Here is a 20,049-nt window from a genome sequence, read left to right as displayed (position 1 = left end):
CAGTAAGGATAACTTCATTAATCTCTCTAGTTGTGCTCCCCAGCTTAGGAATAGAAGCAGAGAAAGCAGATGGTGGGTGGTATTGAGACGCAGAGGATAACTTGGGGGGGAAAGGAACTTTGGGCATTAGAGTAAAACCAAAGGAAGGTACTGTTTCTGGATCTGGTGTCCTCAGTGCCGAGCATGTAAGCAAGGTGATCATTTTCAGAAAAAGAAATCAAAGAAGAAGAAGGAGTAAAAATAGGTGGCTCAGTATCACTAAATATAGCTTTTACTACATGGATTTTTCTAATTCAGAGTATCAGAGTAGGATCTCAGAGATCAGCTCCTCTATTTCACCACGAGTCAGGTTCAGAGCCCATTTTTGACTAATCATATCTCATTAATAGAGCAGTTAATCCATTACTAAGTATTTTCTTTAAAAAAATTTTTTCTGTCCACTGTCAGGGAAATGAGAAAAACTGTTATTGAACATAACTGTAACAGAAAATTGAAGGAAGGCTGATATGATATGGGTGAGATTCTAGAATGTCAGAAATATAAGGGACCTTGGAAAATAGACTATCTTATGCTGGAGCTAGAAAGGATAAAATAAATAAAGTTGTTGTTCAGTTACTTCAGTCATGTCCAACTCTGTGATACCATTTGGAGTTTTCTTGGCAGGAATACTGGAGTGGTTTGCCATTTCCTCCTCCAGCTCATTTTACAGATGAGGAAACTGAGGCAAACAGGGTTAAGTGACTTGGCCAGCATCACATAGCTAGTGTCTGAGGTCATGAAGATGACTTCCTGACTCCACACGGGCCACTCTATCCACTGTGCCACCTAGCTGCCCCTACAATAAACAGTACATTCACACAATAAAATAAATATTAGTCAAACATGAAATGTGTTCAGAAGTCTGTGCTTTGTAAAGGGAGAGATAAAGTCTTAGATAAGAAGAATGCAAACATTGAGTGAGCTTTCAGTCAAGGAGAAGGATTTAGGCACTAGACACAGACAGCTGCAGGAGGAGTATAAGATAGTACATTGGAAAGTTACACTGAATGTAGTATATGAGCCTTGTCAGAGAGGATTGAGATTTAAGAGAGGGGGGATCCATGGTGTGTGTGTGTGTGTGTGTGTGTGTATAAGAGGGAATCAGGGAAGCTTTTCTTGAGCAAATGACATCTGAAATAGGGTTTAAAGAGGGAGAATTAGAGAAGCAAGCATTTATTAAGTGCCTACTGTGTGCCAGGCACTTTGCTAAGCACCTTACAAGTATTATCTCATTTTTAATCATCAAGATAACCTTATGAAGCAGGTGCTGTTTTTATGCTCATTTTACAATTGAGGAAACTGAGACAAACAGAAGTTAACCAACTTGCCTAGAGTCACATAGCTAGTAAGTGTCTGAGGCCAGATTTGAACTAAGGTCTTCCTGACTCTAAGCTTTCAGCTCTATCCATCACACCACCTCAACGCCTAGGTGTAGAGCCACACCTGGGCCACCTGTGAAGTTGTTGTTTTTTTTTAGCACATATTTAAGACTTCCCTTCTATTCCTATTACATTTAATCTTATTAGATTCAGCCTATTCTAGTCTCTTAAGAACTTTTGGGATATTAACTGTCATACCACATGCTAATTCTCATAGCTTCATGTCATCTGCAAATATTATAAACATAGTTTCTAGGGTTTCATCCAAGTCATTGGTTGTCTTCTGAGAACAGGGTAGCTATTAAGAGTTCTTTGATCATTCCTCTCTCCCTCCTCTTCCCCCAGCTAGGAACGATCTTTTCCTCATTGAATTCTGTATCCCTCTTTGACCTGATCTGTGCACTTATTCTCATATACTTCATTTTGAGGCAACTAGGTGATATGGTGAATACAGCTCTGGATCTGGAGTTAGGAAAATCTGAGTTCACATCCAGTCTCAATTTCTATTTCTGTCATCCAACATGTTAGTTATCTATCCTGGTTTTGTTGTCGTTTGCATATTTGATAAGCATGTGAACTACGTTTTTATCCAAGTCATTGATGAAAATTTTGAACAGAACATTCTACTATGATTTTTCCCTCCAGTGTAACATTGATTAAAAAATTAACCACTTTTTAGGACTGGTTGTTTAATCAATTTTGGCTCCAATTAACTGTATTATTTTTCAGTTTATTCTCTCAGACTAAAGAAAATCATGGATATGTCAAATGCTTTGGTTAAATCCAAGGATCTTACAATGATCTCTTCCACATCGCAGGGGTTAGGGGCATGGTGCCCCCACTATCTGGAAAATCTGCATAAAATTTTTTCATCCTCCCTTTGGACCAGAGAAGAAGTATGAATTTTTTTCTTTATCTTTTATGGCTTGTTCACAGTACTTCATTGTAAAATTTGGGTTAAGTATTTGGTCATAGGCTGTGTGTCATCTGCCGGCCTTTGCATGTCATGTGTGGTTTCCGCAAAATTCCCCCCAAATTCCCATTTAATTTCTTATGCTGACCTGTGACACATTGTAACCACGATGGGGAAAGTTGCAATGTGAAAGGGATAATTGTATAGATATGGCATTTGCCTGCTCTACTGGTCTAGTAACTCCTTCAAAGAAGAAAATGAGGCTTATCTGGCATGAATTGTTCTTTTAAGACAAATGTTATTATTATTTTTTTGCTTGTTAATATGTTATATTCTTGAATGAGATTAAATTTTTCTTTCTTCAGTTTCTTTGAGATATATTTATCTTGTGAACAACTTCCTCTTCTGGTTTAGGAATAATCTGTTCCTTTTCAGTATGGATCATCTTGATATGGAAAGATGAAATCATAGATAGGTTGCTTTGACCATAAACTCTAATTTTGCTTACACTTTTGGGAAGCTCTATTGATCTGGATATTCCCAATGATGAGAGAATCCACATTCAAATCCTTCAGTCTTCATTCCTCCCTGAACTTTTGATCCTATGACTTCTTTATAGGTCAATGACCCTGGGTTCTGCTCCACTCCTTAGCTTAGGCATACTTGACAACTCCGCCATTGTATCAAAGGTAGGGGAAGTATATTATTCTTTAAATGAAATATCTTTTTAAATACTTAGTAGCTTTTCAGATTTTCATACCCTTGATAGGCTGGGTACTTTCATGGTTGATCTCAAATTGGGTTCAGGCTTTCAAATTCCTTGATTTCATGATTTTATGAGGTTCTTGAGGCCATTTTTGGATATTATCTCTGGCTGCTCTTGGAGACAGCCATAACTTTAAAAAAATGATTTTTTTTTAAAAAAAGACTGGGTTTCTCCTTCTTTCCCAAGCTGGAAATGAAGTGACTACTCATGGGCCCAGTCACACCACACATCTGTATGGGAACTTAGACCTGCTCAAATTCTAACCTGGGCCAACTCAACCCCCTGCCCAGGCAGCTCAGTCATCTGCCACTTCCTCTCCTCAACTCCCAAGGACTCACCACACTGATGCTGCCTGCACTTAGTGAAGTCACCTGATCAACATAGCCTACTGCAGCTCAGAACTCTCAAGCTGCAAAGATGCACTAGTCTCAGCTTCCCCAGTGGCAGGAATTGCAAGTGTTTATCACCACACCTAGCTCAGAAATTGTTTTTTAAAAAGTTTTATTGATTCATTTTGGTTTTACATAAACAGTCTTTTCTGGAAATACTTCTCTCTCTCCATTCCTCCTTTCCTTAAACTTAAATGTTTTCTTGTAATAACTGCCCCCCCAAAAAAACTGTTAAGCAAAAACAGCTGCTAGAAGGGTAGCACTTGTAAGATTCAGCCCTAGTAGTCAGATCCCTGTCTCTATAAAAAGTAGGCAGTTACATTTCATCATTTTTTCTCTGGAATAATTGTTATTATTTAGTTAGGCTTCCTTTTAGTTATCTTTTCACTTCATCATTGTTACCATTGGATAGCATAACTTGTGAAAAAAGACATTGTTTTTGTAATATTTTTGCAAATCTCTTTGATACCTAGCTTAATAAAAGGCAGCTAGTTTCTTACATCTGTTGCAATATATGTTTTGGTTGAAGGACTGTATATGGAAAAAATCCAACCTTACACAGATTTGTGGCTGGTACAGGGAAAAGGGAAGAGTAAATAAACATCTTAATATTATTATGAGAATAGTTTTGACCTTGCAGACCCTCTGAAAGGGTCTCAGGAACCTCCAGAGACAATAATGCTGTTGACCACACTAATTTCTCCTTTCTCTGAGTTCTTATTATGTTTATAACAGTGCCATGCAGCACCATCTCTCTTTCCTTCTCTTTAGAATAGGAATGTTAGCCTAAATCATCTGAAATGGCTCTTCCAGCTCTAACATTCTGTGTGTTTATATTTCTGTACTTAAAAAAAAAAAACAACTATGATTTTACCAGTGTGGGTACTCCCTCCAGTAATGCACATCTCAACCTTTCCACACCGTAGCAGATTATCTTTGTGACTTATTGTGACCAAAAAGTTTCATCATCCAGTGAACAACCTTTAGGATGCTGACTTATCTCTACAGTTAGCTAAGCTTGTTGTCTGATGGCAGTCTTAGTTCCTTCAGAGTAGGGACTGATTTATTTTTGTTTTTGTGTCCTCAGTCCCTAGCACAGTACTTAGTAGTAGGTGCCTAATAAATCCTTGTTGAGTGATTGCTTGGACCAATGCTGGACCCATACTTTGGGTCTTTCCAGCTTGGTGTAGGACCTGCCAGAGTCTGTGCTCCATTGGTATAGTCTTTGACAACACAGTGCCACCTCTATTCCATGATGAGTGATCAGAAGAAGACTTTATTTATAAAAAAATTATTGATATTTTTTGTTTTGGGGCTTTTGTATTATCAAAATTTCTTCCAATGTCCCTCTCCCTGCCGTGAAACCCACCCCCAAGAGCCAGAAGGACTGGAGTCTAAGAATACATGGAAGGACCAAGTTGAGTCAATTGAAAGTGCATTTCTTTTAATCCATAAGACAAAGAAAATAGTGATAGTAGTACAAAATTTTTTTCAAAGTTCAGTTGTCATTTTTTGATATCAATTGATTCAACTGGTACTTCCAATGTTAAATCTTTTAAAAGGAGAAGAGGAAAAAAATCAGTAAAACTGGTCCACATATTGAAAAAAGTGTAAAAATATGTGCAATGTATCACACACATAGCTGTCCCATCTCTGCAAAGCAGGGGGTGGGGGTGTCTTCTCATATTTCTTCTTTGGAGTCTTGCTTATTCTTTGTAATTTTGCACCACTCACTTTTGATTGTTTCACCATTGTTCTTTCTGTTTACATTTGTAGGCACTGTATATATATTGTTTAATTCACTCTGCATTAGATCATGTAAATCTTTCCATGCTTCTCTTTACAGCCATGATATTTTTCATTTCTTACAGCACAGTAGTATTCAATTATATTCATGTTCCATTCAGAGGAAGGCTTAAATGGAAGCTATGAGTCTACCTGCAGGGACAGGGGCCTTCAGAATATTATGAGGAATATTGAGCTATTTTTTTTTTACACTAAAATTAGGGTTTTTAGTGTGTGCATGTGTGTGTGTGTGTGTGTGTGTGTGTGTGTGTGTGTGTGTGATAAATTTCTTTGGCAGTCTGGTGAAGTTTATGTATTCCTTCTCAGAATAATGTTTTTAAATTATTTAATGAAATGCTAAATTTCAGTTAGAGGTTAGTGAAAGTAAAGATGTCATTTTTTTCCTATACAAATTCATGGACCTCCTGAAATCCATCCATAAGAGCTGGACCCCAAGTGGACTCAAAGTTAAGACCCCCTGAATTAAAGAGATCTTAGATTGCCCATTTTCTGTCTTCAGTAAATGATTCACTCCTAACAAGTTAACTTTTCTGCTGGAGGAGTATTTCTGCCTTAAGCTACTTGGTAATCATTGTTGTCTCTCAGGTGGCATCAAAGGACTCTGTTTACCTAGTATTATAGCCAGGGTCAATAAGGGTGTGTGCCCTAACTCTGGTAGTAATGAGAGTGAGTATTATTGCTTTGGGAGAGAAGTAAGTAGCAGCCACCACCCTTATTCCTCTTTGAGGGGCAGAATACTAAAGTTGATAGACTCCTGGACTTGAAGTCAAGAAGGCATGAGTTCATATCCTATCTTAGTCACTTCCTAGCTTTGGTGCCCTGTTTCAATTACTTATCTTCTCTAGGCTTTCATTTACTCATCTTTGCCATGCAAATAATAACACCTATTTTGTTGGGCTGCTGTGGGAAAAAATAGGATCATGAACATTTGCAAAGTCTCAACTGGTACTAGTCTAGAGGAGGGATATTTGGAGAACTTTTTGATTCAGAATACTAGTGAATGACAAGTGATAGGATGAAAAAATGTTATGAAGGCCTCAAGTTTAGGGCTTATGTGGGGGACAGGGCAGAGAGGAGGACCATTTGGCTTGGCATCCAAGCTCAAGGGTGGGGTGTGTGAACTTTAGTAGGTAAAGAGCTATCACCATTTAGGTATAGGATAAGAGCTGTGGAAAAGCCTTGCCAAGATTAATGTCATCTGTGACACTATAGGAAAGGCAGATTTTCCCCTCCATCATTAGTGCATTGGGACTGAAAAAGTACAAAAAAGGATTTTTAAAAGATATGTATCTCTATCTATACAGACATAGACATACATACATACATACATATATAGACATACACACATACTTATATACACACACACACACACACATATATATATATTTATATATGTATACATATAAATATATATATATGTCCCCAAGTTACAGCTCCCTTTTTCTTGAAGGGGAGAGAAGGAATATTTTATTTTCATGTACCTTCTTTAACTTCAAAAGCTATTGGGAGGGGCAGCTAGGTGGAACAGTGGATAGAGTACTGGCCCTGAAGTCAGGAGGACCTGAGTTCAAATCCAGCCTGAGACCAAACACTTGATACCTACTAGCTGTGTGACCCTGGGCAAGTCACTTAACCTCAATTGCCTAAAAAGGAAGAAAAAAAGAGAAAAGCTATTGAGGGGCCTGCAATACTAGAAGTGGCCCAAGCTGATTCTGGCCTGTATGATTCTGGTTAGTTTATTTTGTCCTTTTTCTTGTTCCTTTTCAGTGAATAAACCAAAATTCTAAATTGAATGGAGAAAGTCATAGAACTAATGAACTGGAAAAGCCTTTAGAAAATAGAATATCCAAGCTTGAAGGAACTGGAAAGATTTACACGAACTGATACAAAGTGAAGTGAGCAGAACAAGAAGAACATTGACTCTAGTAACAGCAATGTTGTAAGATGAAAAACTGTGCATGACTTAGCTATTCTCAGCAATACAGTGATCCAAGACAATTCCAAAGGACTCATGATGAAAAATGCTACCTGGCTCCAGAGAAAGAATTGGTGGAATTTGAATGCAGATCTAAGCATGCTATTTTTCACTTTATTTTTTTTTGTAGCTTTTTTTTTTTTGGTCTATGTTTCCTTTCACAAAATGATTAATATGGAAATATGTTTTGCATGATTGCATATGCAGTCATGGGGAGGGGAAGGGAGGGAGAGAGAGAATTTGGAACTCAAATTCTTTTTAAAAAAGAATGTTAAAGTTTGTTTTTACATGTAATTGGGAAAGATAAGATATTATTAAAAGAAAAGAGGTCATCTAGTTCAAAACTTTAACTTTTGCAAATGAGAAAACTGTGGGCAAAAGAGGGTGACTGTCTCACCGAAGGTCATATGACTATGCAAGGACTCTAGTCCCAGGTGTCCTGACTCTTAAATATGATAACATGGACAAACCCAGCTTATTATAAATATTTTTGTTTCCCACCTAACCTTAGACCTTTAAAGGTGCTAAAAGTTACATATAGCAAGTATTTATGCCTCACAAATACCTTGCCTAATTTTTTTTATAGAACCATTGAAACAGGAGAGACCTATTGAAGTGTATATTAGCTGTAACAGCCAGACATCCCTGGGAGCTCATAGGCCAGTTTACAAAATGGGCAATACCTTATTGGCTTAATATTGGAATTAGACTTTCCAATGTTACAGAATACAAAGCTTTTTTTTTTCTTTTTGCACGGGGGAATGAGAGAAGCTTTGGCCCAGGAATTGGCCTGTTGTTGGAAGCATTCATATACATTCAGGAAACAAACTAACTCGTGAAATTTGGTTCTAACTCAGGGAAAAATAGACCTTCAGTTTTCAGAAGTCAGGGAAGATAATAAAAAGGAAGAATAAGAAAAAAGCAAAAACTACATCTCAGACACTGAGATAGTAGGTAATGTCCAGTGTCTCTTTCTCTGTTGTAATATTTATTCTAGCTCTTAAATTCTGTGTTCTAAGGTCCCTTCCAGCTCTAACAGTCCATGTTCTAGGGTCCAGCTTAAATAATCTGTGTACTTTGTTCTAAAATCCCTTCTAGTGCTAATCTTCTGTGTTCTAAGGTCCTTTCCAGCTTTAACAATCCATGTTCTAGAGTCTAGCTTAAATATTCTGTGTACTTTGTTCTAAGATCCCTTCTAGCACTAACCTTCTGTGTTCTAAGGTCCTTTCCAGCTCTAATGTTTCATAATTCCTTAACAATGAGACATTGGGAGGATTATTTCTTTGGAGCTTGATAACAGCAGTCATACTTTGGGGAAGGCACTGAACCTCCCTCAGGCTTGGTTTCTTTAACTTTCAAATGGAGATGAGCTTATAAGGCTGTCTGTCAATAGAATCAAATAAGATGAGGTGCGTAAAGCATTTCACACTTGTAAAGTACCATTTAACTGTAAATTATCAATAAGTAACAACAATAATAAATTAAAATGAATATAAAATAGTAATAGTCATATTTCTATAGCACTTTAAGGTTCATGAAATGCTTTCCTCCCAATAATCCCATAAAACAATTAGCAGAGGTATTATGATTGCTATTACAAGGATGAGGAAACTGAGGCTGTGAGTGATAAGTGATGGCCTCTACACAACTAACAGATATCTGAAGTGGGATTTGAGCTCTGGTCTCCTTCCTCTGGAGCCAACATTCTTTCTGTTACATCCCATTGCCTCTTCTTTTTAAAGACACGTGACAGTCTTAGGGCTACCCTTTTTAGAAACAGGTGAATGGCTTCGATTTTCTTGGCTTTTCTGAGTGCCTCTGTTCCCCCCTCTACAGGCTCCCGTGATCATGTACAATCTCACAGAGGACTCTGGGCACATCACACAGCAGAAGTTGTATTTTCTTCTGTTGGCAGAGAGCTTAGTGATCCTTGAACTCTAGCCTTGTTGAGATAAGGGGAGTTTCCCCTTCTCTCTCCTGGAAGAGCCCCCTCCTTTATTTTATGACTGTCTCAGCACCAGGGTAAATCCTCCAGCCTCTTAAAATCTCAGGCTTTAGGGGGAGGCAAGCAGAGCCGCTGAGACATCGATTCCTAGGAGATACCTCCAGCACGGGCTTGTATTGAACTTCCTCAGTCTACAGAAGCCGTTAGGCTATTCACTTTCAGCTTTCTGAGACAAGGGGGCCTACAGGAAAACGTAAGTTCATCAATGTTATCGTCTTTTTAATTCTGACAATCTTCTTAAATTTTTCTTTGAATTGGAAACCAAATGAGTCTGTTGGCAGCCTATGGGAAGTCCTCTTGATCCCATGGGAGAGTTTCTCTATAAGGGTTGAACCCTGGAGTATGGAAGTCCAGGGTTCCATTTCTAGTGGATTAAAAAAAAATTTTTTTATTAATTTATTTTGATTTATTTACAATCACTTCCATATGCTTTTGAGTTTAAAATTTTTCTCCCCCTTCCTCCCCACCACCTTCCCCAAGACAGCGCACAATCTGATGTAGGCTATATATATTTACATTCTTATTAAACATATTTTCAGATTAGTGATGTTGTAAGGAAAAATTAGAACCAATAGGAGGAACTCTAGTGGATTTTTTAAAAAAATAAAATTACTGTTGTTAATAATAACGATAGTTCTTATTTTTTCTAACCTTTTAAAAATTACAAAATCTTTTCCCCACAACATCCCTGTGATCCAGGTAATGGAATTATTATTGTTTATTTATAGCTGAGGAGTGTGAACCTCAAAGAAATGAAATGTCTTCCCCTGGACCACATAGATAATAAGTGTCAGAGTGGGTGCTCACCTGCATGCCTTATGATTCTGAGACTGCTGTTTTTAAGGAAGATCTGGTGGTGGCTGGGGAAAAGTGCATATCTTAATATTTTGAGACTGGGGATTTTTTTTAGGCAAGGTGGTGGAGGAGCCCAAAGATGTTGAGAACCACTGACTTCTGTATTTTCTTCCTACCAGCTGTCCCTATGTGTGAGTCAAAGTCAGAGGACATGGAAATGAAGGAAAAAGACCTGGAGAGTGGGTGTGACTTGCACCAGCTTCACTGGTATGAAAAGTACCTCCAGCCATGCATAGTGGAGCTGCTGGGCTCGGCTCTGTTCATCTTCATTGGCTGTCTGTCAGTCATCGAGAATACAGAGGGGGTTGGTCGGCTGCAGCCTGCACTGGCACATGGGCTGGCCCTGGGCATCATCATAGGCTTTTTGGGAAAGATCAGGTAAGATTTAAATCTTTAAATCTTGAATCCTTGACAAAAGTCCGTGGAACTGTGTTCCACCTGTTTTGGGTGCCATGTGGAGCCTATATTCAGATCAGCACTTCCAGGGATCAGGTCACCATAAATAGGGACCATAGGGCCATTTGATAGACAAATACACTATAATGGATAGAGTGATGGACTTAGAGTCAAGAACACCTGGAGTTGAACCATGTCCTAAACACTTACTAGCTGTGTGACCCTGGGCAAGTTACTTAACCTCTCTGGCCTCAGTTTCCTCATCTATAAAATGAGGAGGTTAGATTTAACCTCTTCTGAGATCAGAAATCATCAAATCCTTCAACTTCTTCATTTTGAAATCATATAGAGCTTTAATATTATAAAACATTTTCCTCAAAACAACCTTGTGTAGTAGGTAGGGCTAGTATTAGCCCATTTTACACATGAGGAAATTGGGGCAATGTGTTTATAGTTGTAGAGGGCCAAGACCTCAATACAAGACTTCTGATGGTAGGCCTAGTGCTTTTCCCAACTCATTTTCTGCTTTTAAAAGCCAGATCCAAACAGATGGTATTTTCCCCCTCTCATTTCTGTGCTTTGGGGTGATTTCCCTGCTCACAGTTATTTGGGCACTCTGGAGACTGCTGCTGTCTTTTTCTCCCCTCCACTCAAGGGTGAGATAGATGATAAAGTCAAACCCAGAGTTGCAGATAGACAGTCAGACAGGAGACCAAGGGAGTGAAGGTGGAGAGGGAGAAACAGTCAAGGGAGGAATGTGTTCTCGAAGCTGCTGATATGATCAAACAGTCTTGTTAATCAAAGTCATGTGAGGTTAGTCAATAATTATTTGCTAATAATTTTACTGTATGCCAGATATTGTGCTGAGCGCTAGAGATACAAAGAAAGGCAAAATACCATCCTGGCTCTTAAGGAACAAACATTCTAATGAGGCTCACAACTGGTAAATAACTGGGTTCATACAAGATACATGCAAAAAAGAGGAAAGATAATCTCAGAGAGGAGGCACTAGCAGTTTAGGGGACAAACATTTCTGCCTCCTGCAGCAAATGAGATTTGAGCTGAGTGTTGAAGGAGCTCAGGGAAGCTAAGAGGTAGATTTGAGAAGGGAAAGCATTCTCAGAATGGGGGAACACCCTGTGTAATATCATGGAGATGGGAGATAGAGCATCCTAGGAGAGGAAAAGCAAGTGGGCCAATGGAGCTGGATCATGGCACATTGAGAAGCGTAAAGAAGACCCCTTTGGTGCTTTCTGCAAAGCCGGGGATTGGGCATGCCAAACAAATCTGATTAGCCATTTCTCTGGAATCTACAGTTGAAAGAGTGCTGGCTTTGGAATCAAAGGACCTGAGTTCAAACCCTGCCTCTGTCACAATCTGTGGTACCTTGGCCAAGTCACTTATCCTCCCTGGACCTGTTTCCTCATCTGAAAAACAAGGGTTGGACTGGGTGTCCTTCCAGTTCTCAATCCGTGGTCCTGTTTTACACTGTTAATCACAGGGAGCATTTCTCTTTTCCCAGTGTGGCCTCTGACTTCCATTAGACTATGAAATTTTAAATGGAAGATCCACTAGCTTGTGAGCCCAGCTAACTTCCCATGAATGTAGGCTATTTCACTGAAATGATTGAATGTGTGATTCTTTGAACTTGTCCACAAAATGTATGCTAGTAGGTGGATTAAAAAAATCAGATTTCCAAGAAATTTGGAATAGAAATTGAAGGAGGCAACACGGTATAGTAGAAAGAACATGGCTTTGGAAAGAAGATCTTAGCTGTTCCTCTTATTGCCTTAAGCAAGTTGCTTAATTTCTCTGGGCCTCAGTTTCCTCACCTACCAAATGAAGGGCTAGGCTAGATTACCCTAAGGTCTCCTCTAGCTCTGAATCTTATTACCCTATGTTCCTATGATTGCTTGTGTGCATGACTTGTATTTAGGGCAAAATTAATCAACTGACCAATCATTAAACATTTATTAAGTGCCTACTGTATGCCAGCCACCATTCTAAGCACTGGTAGGAAGAAAACAGTTGGATGAACAGCCAATGCAGAATTCCATCCAGCTTTCTCACAGGAAAGGAGACTTGTGGGATCTGGCTTTCTCGCTTACCAATGACAGGTAACCTGAGCTTCAATGGGCCTGGAGAAATGGAGGCCGATGGGCTCTTTGGGGGTTGATCAAGGGCTTTACATTTGGAAGTATTATGAAAATATTCCTAAATTTGTCTCCTGAGTAGTTCTACACTGCCCTTCTCATCCATCTGAACATTACTACCATATAGTCCTTGAAGGGCCCAGAGCATAGACCAGCCTTGAAACTGTGCAGGCCCCATTTTGTATCCCTAGTTTCTCAATAATCATAGGACTTGGCACTTTATTTATCCTCTTCAAACAGCAGAAGCTTTTCTCGAGGTGTAATGCTGGTGTCCTGATGACTTGAGATGGACCTAAGACTGCCCTGACTTTCACCATCTTTCACATTCTCAGATCATACTGGGTCTGGAGAAGTGTGGCTTACCTGGTCTGTAATGGACATCAGCCCTGGGTTATTAACAACAATAATAGTTAGCATTCACGAATGCTTTAAGGTTTTCAAAGTGCTTTACAAATATTATCTCATTTGATCCTCACAACAACCCTAGGAAGTAGGTAGGTACTGTTATTATCCCCATTTTACAAATGAGGAAACTGAGACAGGCAAAAGTGCTAAGGTCATACAGCTAGCAAGTATTTGGGGTAGGATTTGAACTCAGGTCTTAATGACTCCATATCCAGCCGTTTGTCACTGAGCTGCCCCCATGAGTGGCCCCCTGACAGGTCTATCAAACGTCCTTCTGATACTCTTTGGAGACTTAGCCCTGAAGAACTATAAAAGCTCAGATTTTTAATGGGCATCTAGAAGGTTGCTCCTCAGTCTACTGAGTTTGATTGAAATAGGATGTGGCCTGAATGTAGCAGTTGTATGGTGGAGGAGGATGGGAATCTAGGTGTCTGGACAAGGGGCCCCACGCCCTAAGGCCCAATTGGGTTACAGAAATATATTCAGCACTTTGTGTTCCCCATGAATCTTGGGAACCCTTGGGCTTGTTTTGTGACATTCTCACCTTCAGCTACAATCTGACTTCTTATTAGCTAGTAAGAAACTCTCAGTTTGCCTCATTATATCTGTTTTGAGACTAGTGAGTGGGGGACAAGAGGAGAGGGCAGCAGGAATTCTACGGCAGGTGCCAGAGTTACATTTATTTTTAAGTCTGAACTAACATAAGGATGGCTGATGTCCAGAGTTCAGGAACTGGAGGTTAATGAGCTTTATTGGGTACAAGAGGCTGTAAACGCCAATGGGGATGAAGGGCTGTAAATTTGGAGGGAGAAAATAAGCTTGGAGAGGTTGGCATCTCTTGGTGTGAGGGAAGAGAGCTGGGTTTGTCTAACTTCTGCTAAGGCTTTGAAAAAAGCCTTAATATTAATAAGAGCTAGAATTTATATAACACATTAAAGTTTGCAAAGCACTTTACAATTGTTATCCTCACAACAACCCTGGGTACAGATGCTATTATTATTAGCCCTATTTTACAGTTAAAGAAATGGAGGAAGACAGAGGTTAAGAGATTTGCCTAGGGTCACACAGCTGAAGCTGAATTTAAACTTTGGTTTGGAATACAGAGCTCTTTTTACTACTTCATGCTGCCTGGGTTTTGCAGGAAGAAGCTGCAGAGGGGGCAGAGTTGTGGTATTGCTTATTCATTCATTCATTCATTCATTCACTCATTCACTCATTCATTCATCATTCATTTCCATTGGTTACAGTGGTGGTCATTTCAATCCAGCTGTCTCCTTGGCTGTCATGTTGATTGGAGGCCTGAATTACATGATGCTCATCCCATACTGTGTCTCCCAGCTGTGTGGAGGGATCATAGGAGCTGCTTTAGCCAAGGTAGGTGGGCACATAGTGACTTAGGTAGGATAAGGCAAACAAACCACCCACTGAATTCTTAAATGTTCTCATGACTTGTTCACTCTCTCCCCATGCTCACTGAGGCATCAGCTGCCTAAATCTTAGTTTATCTTGAATGGCCCTTGAGCTCTGCCAGACTGTCACATCCTTAGACAAATGTAGTGGTATCAATTTTTAGGTGTGTGATAACCCTATTTTAAGATAAAAATTTTTTAAAAGATCTCTACACAATAGTAGCTATATTAGAATCCATCAATTGAGAAACTATATGGATAAAAGCTACTATGAATCCAGTAATGCTTTCAAACGAATTTTCATTTTGTTAATTACAACATACTTTTGAAAAATGGTAATACTTTTATGAATGGAGACATTCAGCCTACAGAAGTTGGTATTTATTTATTTGTAGATTAGCATATTGATTGTAGAAATTTTTACAATATGTCCAAGGTCCTCCAGTGATCTACAGGGATGGGGTACAGATTGGGAACCATTGGTTAGATCACTGCTGTAGCTCTGGGAACTATAAAAAATAATTGGGAACTCAATGTAAAGCCCTTTTGCCCTTATACCATGTTCTTTTGTTTTCCTTCTTTCTTTTAAACTCATTTTCTTCCTCCCTGGGGAGGTTAGGGCTAGTTGAAAATGTGTGACATACTCCAATGGATCCAAGATCTTATTGATATGGACACTTCTTCCCATGGCTGAGATCAAAATCCATCCATGCCTTTCCACTCTGTGCAATCGATCCCTAGCCATGTCCTCCTATGAGTTCATACCAAGAGGTCCACCTGATAGGTTAACGGCCTTTCTCCTGGGTTGTGTGTGTGTGTATTTGTGTGAGTCTTTGCAAAGAAGATGAAGCAGATTAGCTTCCATTCCCCTTCTGCCTATGCTACCTGAGTTAGAGGGCAGCTGTGCATTTGATTAATTTATGGCTGGAATAAAGTAATCTGGGGTTCATCCACTTGTTCCAATTTAATCTAAGCTCTCAAGACTTTGGTAAACAACTCAGCTCATTTGCTCCTATACCTAGTCTTCCAGAGGAAGGATAAGTGGACAACCTTTGCTGGTCAATTTTTGAAATGTGAGAGGAATCTCTTGTTTGTTTTTCTCCGTTCCTGTCCCTCTTCCCTTGGCCTAGGCCTCTGTCTCTCCCTCTCTCTGTGTCTGTGTCTGTGTCTGTCTGTCTGTCTCTCTCTCCATGCACTTTGTTTACTCGGGTCCTGCTGCTTTGGTCTCTACACTAGTGGAGATGTTTTTCCTTCTAGGCGGTGAGCACAGAAGAGAGCTTCTTAAATGCTTCCGGGGCAGCCTTCACAACCATTAGAGGGGCTGACCAGGTGGGTGGTGCTGTGGGAGCTGAGGTCATCATGACATTGTTACTGGTCTTGTCCGTCTGTATGGCAGCCGTCAATGAAAAGAGCAAGAGCCCGCTGGCTCCCTTCTGCATTGGCTTTGCTGTGACTGTGGACATCCTAGCAGGGTGAGTTGAGTCATAATAGGTGGGATGGCTGGCTGGGTTGGTAGCAGCAGAGGGATACTGGGAGCAGTCAAAAGAATGGGAGCTTAGGCCAGGCCTAAAGGAAGGAGGGGATTTAGGTGATGCCCAACTTCAGGAACTCTCTCTTTGGAAGCTGCAGGAGGGAGGGCATGGTCTTTTGGAAAGACCACTGCCTTTGAGTCAGAGGACCTGGGTTTGAGAAAAGCAGAATGACACAGTGGTAAAGAGCTCTGTCTCTGGAGCCAGAGGAGTTGGGTTCAAATCTTGATTACTATCTACCTCACCTTGGGCAAGTTACTTCATTTCATTCTGTAAAATGTAGGTGTTCGACTGTATGGCCTTGATGGTCCCTTCCAACTCTCAACCCAGAATTTTATGAATTCCCCTGAAGTTCAGGCTTAGACACTTACTAGCTTTGTGCCAATACTCAAGACGCTTAACTAACTTTCCTGAGCCTCAGTTTACCCATCAGTAAGAAGGCGATAATATTTACACAGTCTGACTTGTAGAATTGTTGGGAGGAAAACATCTCAAACCTCAAAAAGCTTTTAAAATATAATTATCATTATTAAGAAGTTAAGGATGGGGATAAGGCCCGGACCCGTGATTTCATTAGTACAGGGAACTGCCAGTAAGGAAATTCTTTCTGCCCAAGATGTTTAGCATCTGCTCTTCACCTTAATAATCTTAGAACATTACCTGGGGCTCTGAGAGAGTAAATGACTTGGTCACACAGCCAGTCTGTATAAGAGGCAGGATTTGAACCCAGGTCTTCTTGACTCTAGGACCAAATCTCTGTTATACCATGCTAGATCTCATATCCATTTTTACAGGTGAGGAAAATGAAGTTCAATAAGGTTAAATGCCTTTCCCGAATTCACACTTAGTAAGCATTTTAGTAAGCTTTTGGGCCAGAATTAGAACCTAAGGGTTCTGACTAAGACTTATACTCTTATCAGTGCTGCCTTCTCTAGCAGGCTGGGAACAAATTGCGATTTTTTTCCTTCCCTAAGCCAATGGGGACCCTTGATGTTACTTGACAGGAAAATAAATACATCGGAGAAATACCCTGTAGATTGTGATGATATGCAAAAAACTGTGATTTACCTTAAACTCTAGGGTGAATACTGAGTGTGCCAAGGCAGCCAGCACTTATTAACCACCTACTATATGCTAAGCCCTCTGCTAAGCCCTGAGAATACAAATGGAAAAGGAACATAGTACCTGATCTCAAGAAGCTCCTATTCAAATGGCTGAGAAAACATGCAAATAACCGCATATCTACAAGATATGTACAGAGTATCCCCAAAAGTCTCAGTGCTGGGGTTTTTTTTTGTGAGGCAATTGGGGTTAAGTGATTTGCCTAGAGTCACACAGCTAGTGAGTGTTATGTGTCAGAAGGCCAGATTTGAACTCAGGTCCTCATGACTCCAGGGTCATTACTCTATCCACTGTGCCACCTAGCTGCCCCTTAGTGCTGTTTTAAACTTTAATAATTTAAAATTGCACTGAGACTTTTGGGACACCCTGTACAATATGAATGGAAAGTTATTTTGGAGGGAAGGGGCTGAGAGGGGAGGACTGGGAAAGGCCTCTGGTAGAATGTTGGATTTGAGCTGAGTCTCAAAAGAAGCCAAGATAGCTAAGAGTTGGAGGTGATGAAGGAGAGCACGCCAGGCATGGGGGCCAGCCAGTGCATATTTATATGTGTATATGTGTGTTTCTGTTGCTTCACAGAGGGGCTATATCTGGAGCCTGCATGAATCCTGCCCGAGCCTTTGGGCCTGCGATAATGGCCGGCTACTGGCAGTACCACTGGGTGTACTGGCTGGGACCACTGGCAGCCAGTGTAATCGCAGGAATACTGATAAGGTGAGAGAGGGAGGGAGGGAGCCAGCGAGAGAGGGAGGGAGGGAAAGACAGAGACAGGGGGGAGAAAGACAGAGAGAGAGAGAGAGAGAGAGAGAGAGAGAGAGAGAGAGAGAGAGACAGAGAGAGAGAGACAGAGAGACAGAGAGAAGGAGGAGGGAGAGAGAGAGCACATCTGGATTTGGTCATCATGCTCAGGGGAAGATCAAATCCTTCCAAGTAGACATGAGGAATCATAGAATGTGCAGGACATGAGGGATCCTTTCACTTTGATAAAAAGGGCACTGAAGCTCAGAGAGGCTGAGAGACAACTGGCCATGCAGATTGGCACCTGCCTGAATATTCTACTCATGAGGGCACTGAGAGGTTTAGTTACCTGCCCAGGGTCACAAAGCCAATTTGTGCCTGAGGTGGGCTTGAACACAGATCTTCCTGACTCTCAGGCTAGCTCTCTGTTGACTATGCCAGGCTGCCTCTCGTGCCCATTTTAGAGAGGAGGCAACCAAGGCTGAGAATGGTTGAGTGGCTTGCCGCCTGGTCACACCGTTGGTACATATCTGAGGCAAGTTTCAAGATTTTTTTAAAAATAAAATTAGTATAATAATGCCTGTAACACCAGGCTTCTTTTGTTTTGACAGTCCTGGGTTTGAGCTTGACCTCAGCTCTACTGCTGAATAGTTTTGGGCAAGTCACCTTTCCACTTTGGAATTCCTATAAAATGATGTGGTTGGACTAGATAATTTCTCTGGTTTTTTCCCCCACTTCTAAGATTCAATGACTCCAAAAATCTTCTGAATATTAAAGGTGAGGGAGCAGGAATCAGGTGAATTTCTGTGACAATTAAAAGGAATTCAATGCTCTCTTCGCCCCCATCACCCCCATCTTCCCCTAACCCCATCCTATCAGAATAAAGTTCTCTGCAGATGACCAGGACCTTTCCTCAGTGGGTTTGTTCTTTTCCTCAGGGTTCTCATTGGCGATCAGAAAGTCCGCCTGTTTCTAAAACACCTGTGAAGCAACTGTCTATTGTATGGACACAGGACCACTGCTTTGCCCATGGATTCTTCTCATCTTGGCTTGGCTTAGCCTGGAATAATGAAGGGGACAGCCTCTCATGAAAGGGACCTGCTCTGTTCTGCCAGGGAAAATGTCTCCCGCCTTGGGGAGTGATCCTGCCCTGGGTCTCCCCTGTGATTTCCCAAGACTTCATTCCAGCACCTGGCTGGTCAGGTGGATGGATAGTCTGCTTTATCTCCTAGTCTGGCCAAAAGCACACAGACTGACACACCAGCTTTGGGATGCTCCCTGCATGCTGTGTCCTGTTTTTCTACCTTAACACCTCATTTTCTTTCCTGTTAAAGGAGTGCTGAATCACACCTCTCTGGATGCTGGATAGCAATTCGTTGTTGGGAAGGTTCTAGAAAAAGCCTAAGTAGTGTTATTATCATCTCATACGACCTGGGAAGAGACAGCAGGGACGATGGAATTGCTTCTCTTTACAATGAAATTACTAAGGCGAGGGGTGAGGCGGGGAAGGGAGGTGTAATAGCAGCCAGAAGAGGGAAAGGTTGCTTCATTCACACTTTGCACAGAGGTGAGGGAAGGGAGGAGGCTAGAAAGCCAGTTATTTAATTTCCGGGGGATTCTTTTTAGGAACTGCGAAGTCCTCTGCTCTTGGTCCTCCTGCCTGCTATGGGGAATGAGGGGCTTTTCAAAGCTACTTTGCTATATTCTCTCCACTGATATGGAAAACTCCAGCTCATCTTCCAATAAACAGTATTTCTCTATCTCTACCTCCCTTTACCCATTTGTTGGCTTGCTCTCTTTTTTTAATTTTAGGAACTTCAAAAATGTGTCCTGTTCAGGAGAGTGGGGGCCTCAGGCTGGGTTGGGTGAAGAAAGCCCTAGCAGAGGAGAAAGGGAAATGAAGGAAAGAAGAAAACAGGACTGGAAAGGGGAGATAAAGGAAGAAAGGGAAGAAAAGTAAAGACAGAATAGGAGAGGAGAAAAGGAAAGAAGGGGAAGAGAGAGGGAGGGAAGGGAACAGAGACAGAGAAGAAGAGGGCAGAAGAAGGAGTAGAACAAAGGAGGGAAAGGGAGAAGAAGGGAAAGTGGATAAAAAGAGGCAAGGAAGAGGAAAGGTGTTTGAAAGGAGAGGACAGGAGAGAGGAGGGGAGAAAAGGAAAGAAGGGGAGAGAGG

At 40.9% G+C, this 20,049-nt stretch overlaps 1 protein-coding gene across 1 annotated transcript; it reads left to right on the top strand.

The window, feature by feature from the left end:
* Nucleotides 1-9,106: 9,106 nt before the first annotated feature.
* AQP8 (aquaporin 8) lies at nt 9,107-19,636 on the top strand. Its single transcript, XM_020995691.2, has 6 exons — nt 9,107-9,465; nt 10,247-10,505; nt 14,329-14,455; nt 15,748-15,962; nt 17,718-17,852; nt 18,815-19,636. The coding sequence occupies exons 2-6, from the start codon at nt 10,255-10,257 to the stop codon at nt 18,861-18,863; spliced, it is 777 nt and encodes a 258-aa protein (XP_020851350.1). The 5' UTR covers nt 9,107-9,465; nt 10,247-10,254; the 3' UTR covers nt 18,864-19,636.
* Nucleotides 19,637-20,049: the final 413 nt, after the last annotated feature.

The sequence above is a fragment of the Phascolarctos cinereus genome, unplaced genomic scaffold, assembly GCF_003287225.1.
Source record: "Phascolarctos cinereus isolate Bilbo 61053 unplaced genomic scaffold, phaCin_HiC Scaffold_4;HRSCAF=312, whole genome shotgun sequence".
Lineage (NCBI taxonomy): Eukaryota > Metazoa > Chordata > Mammalia > Diprotodontia > Phascolarctidae > Phascolarctos > Phascolarctos cinereus.
The sequence above is the reverse complement of the archived record's forward strand: the minus strand, read 5'-3'. Positions and strand labels throughout refer to the sequence as shown.

Coding starts and splice junctions, on each gene's coding strand:
- AQP8 (XM_020995691.2), top strand. CDS start 10,255: ATGTGTGAGTCAAAGTCAGAGGACATGGAAATGAAGGAAAAAGACCTG. Junction 10,506..14,328: donor GGCTTTTTGGGAAAGATCAG/GTAAGATTTAAA, acceptor CATTGGTTACAG/TGGTGGTCATTTCAATCCAG. Junction 14,456..15,747: donor TAGGAGCTGCTTTAGCCAAG/GTAGGTGGGCAC, acceptor TTTTCCTTCTAG/GCGGTGAGCACAGAAGAGAG.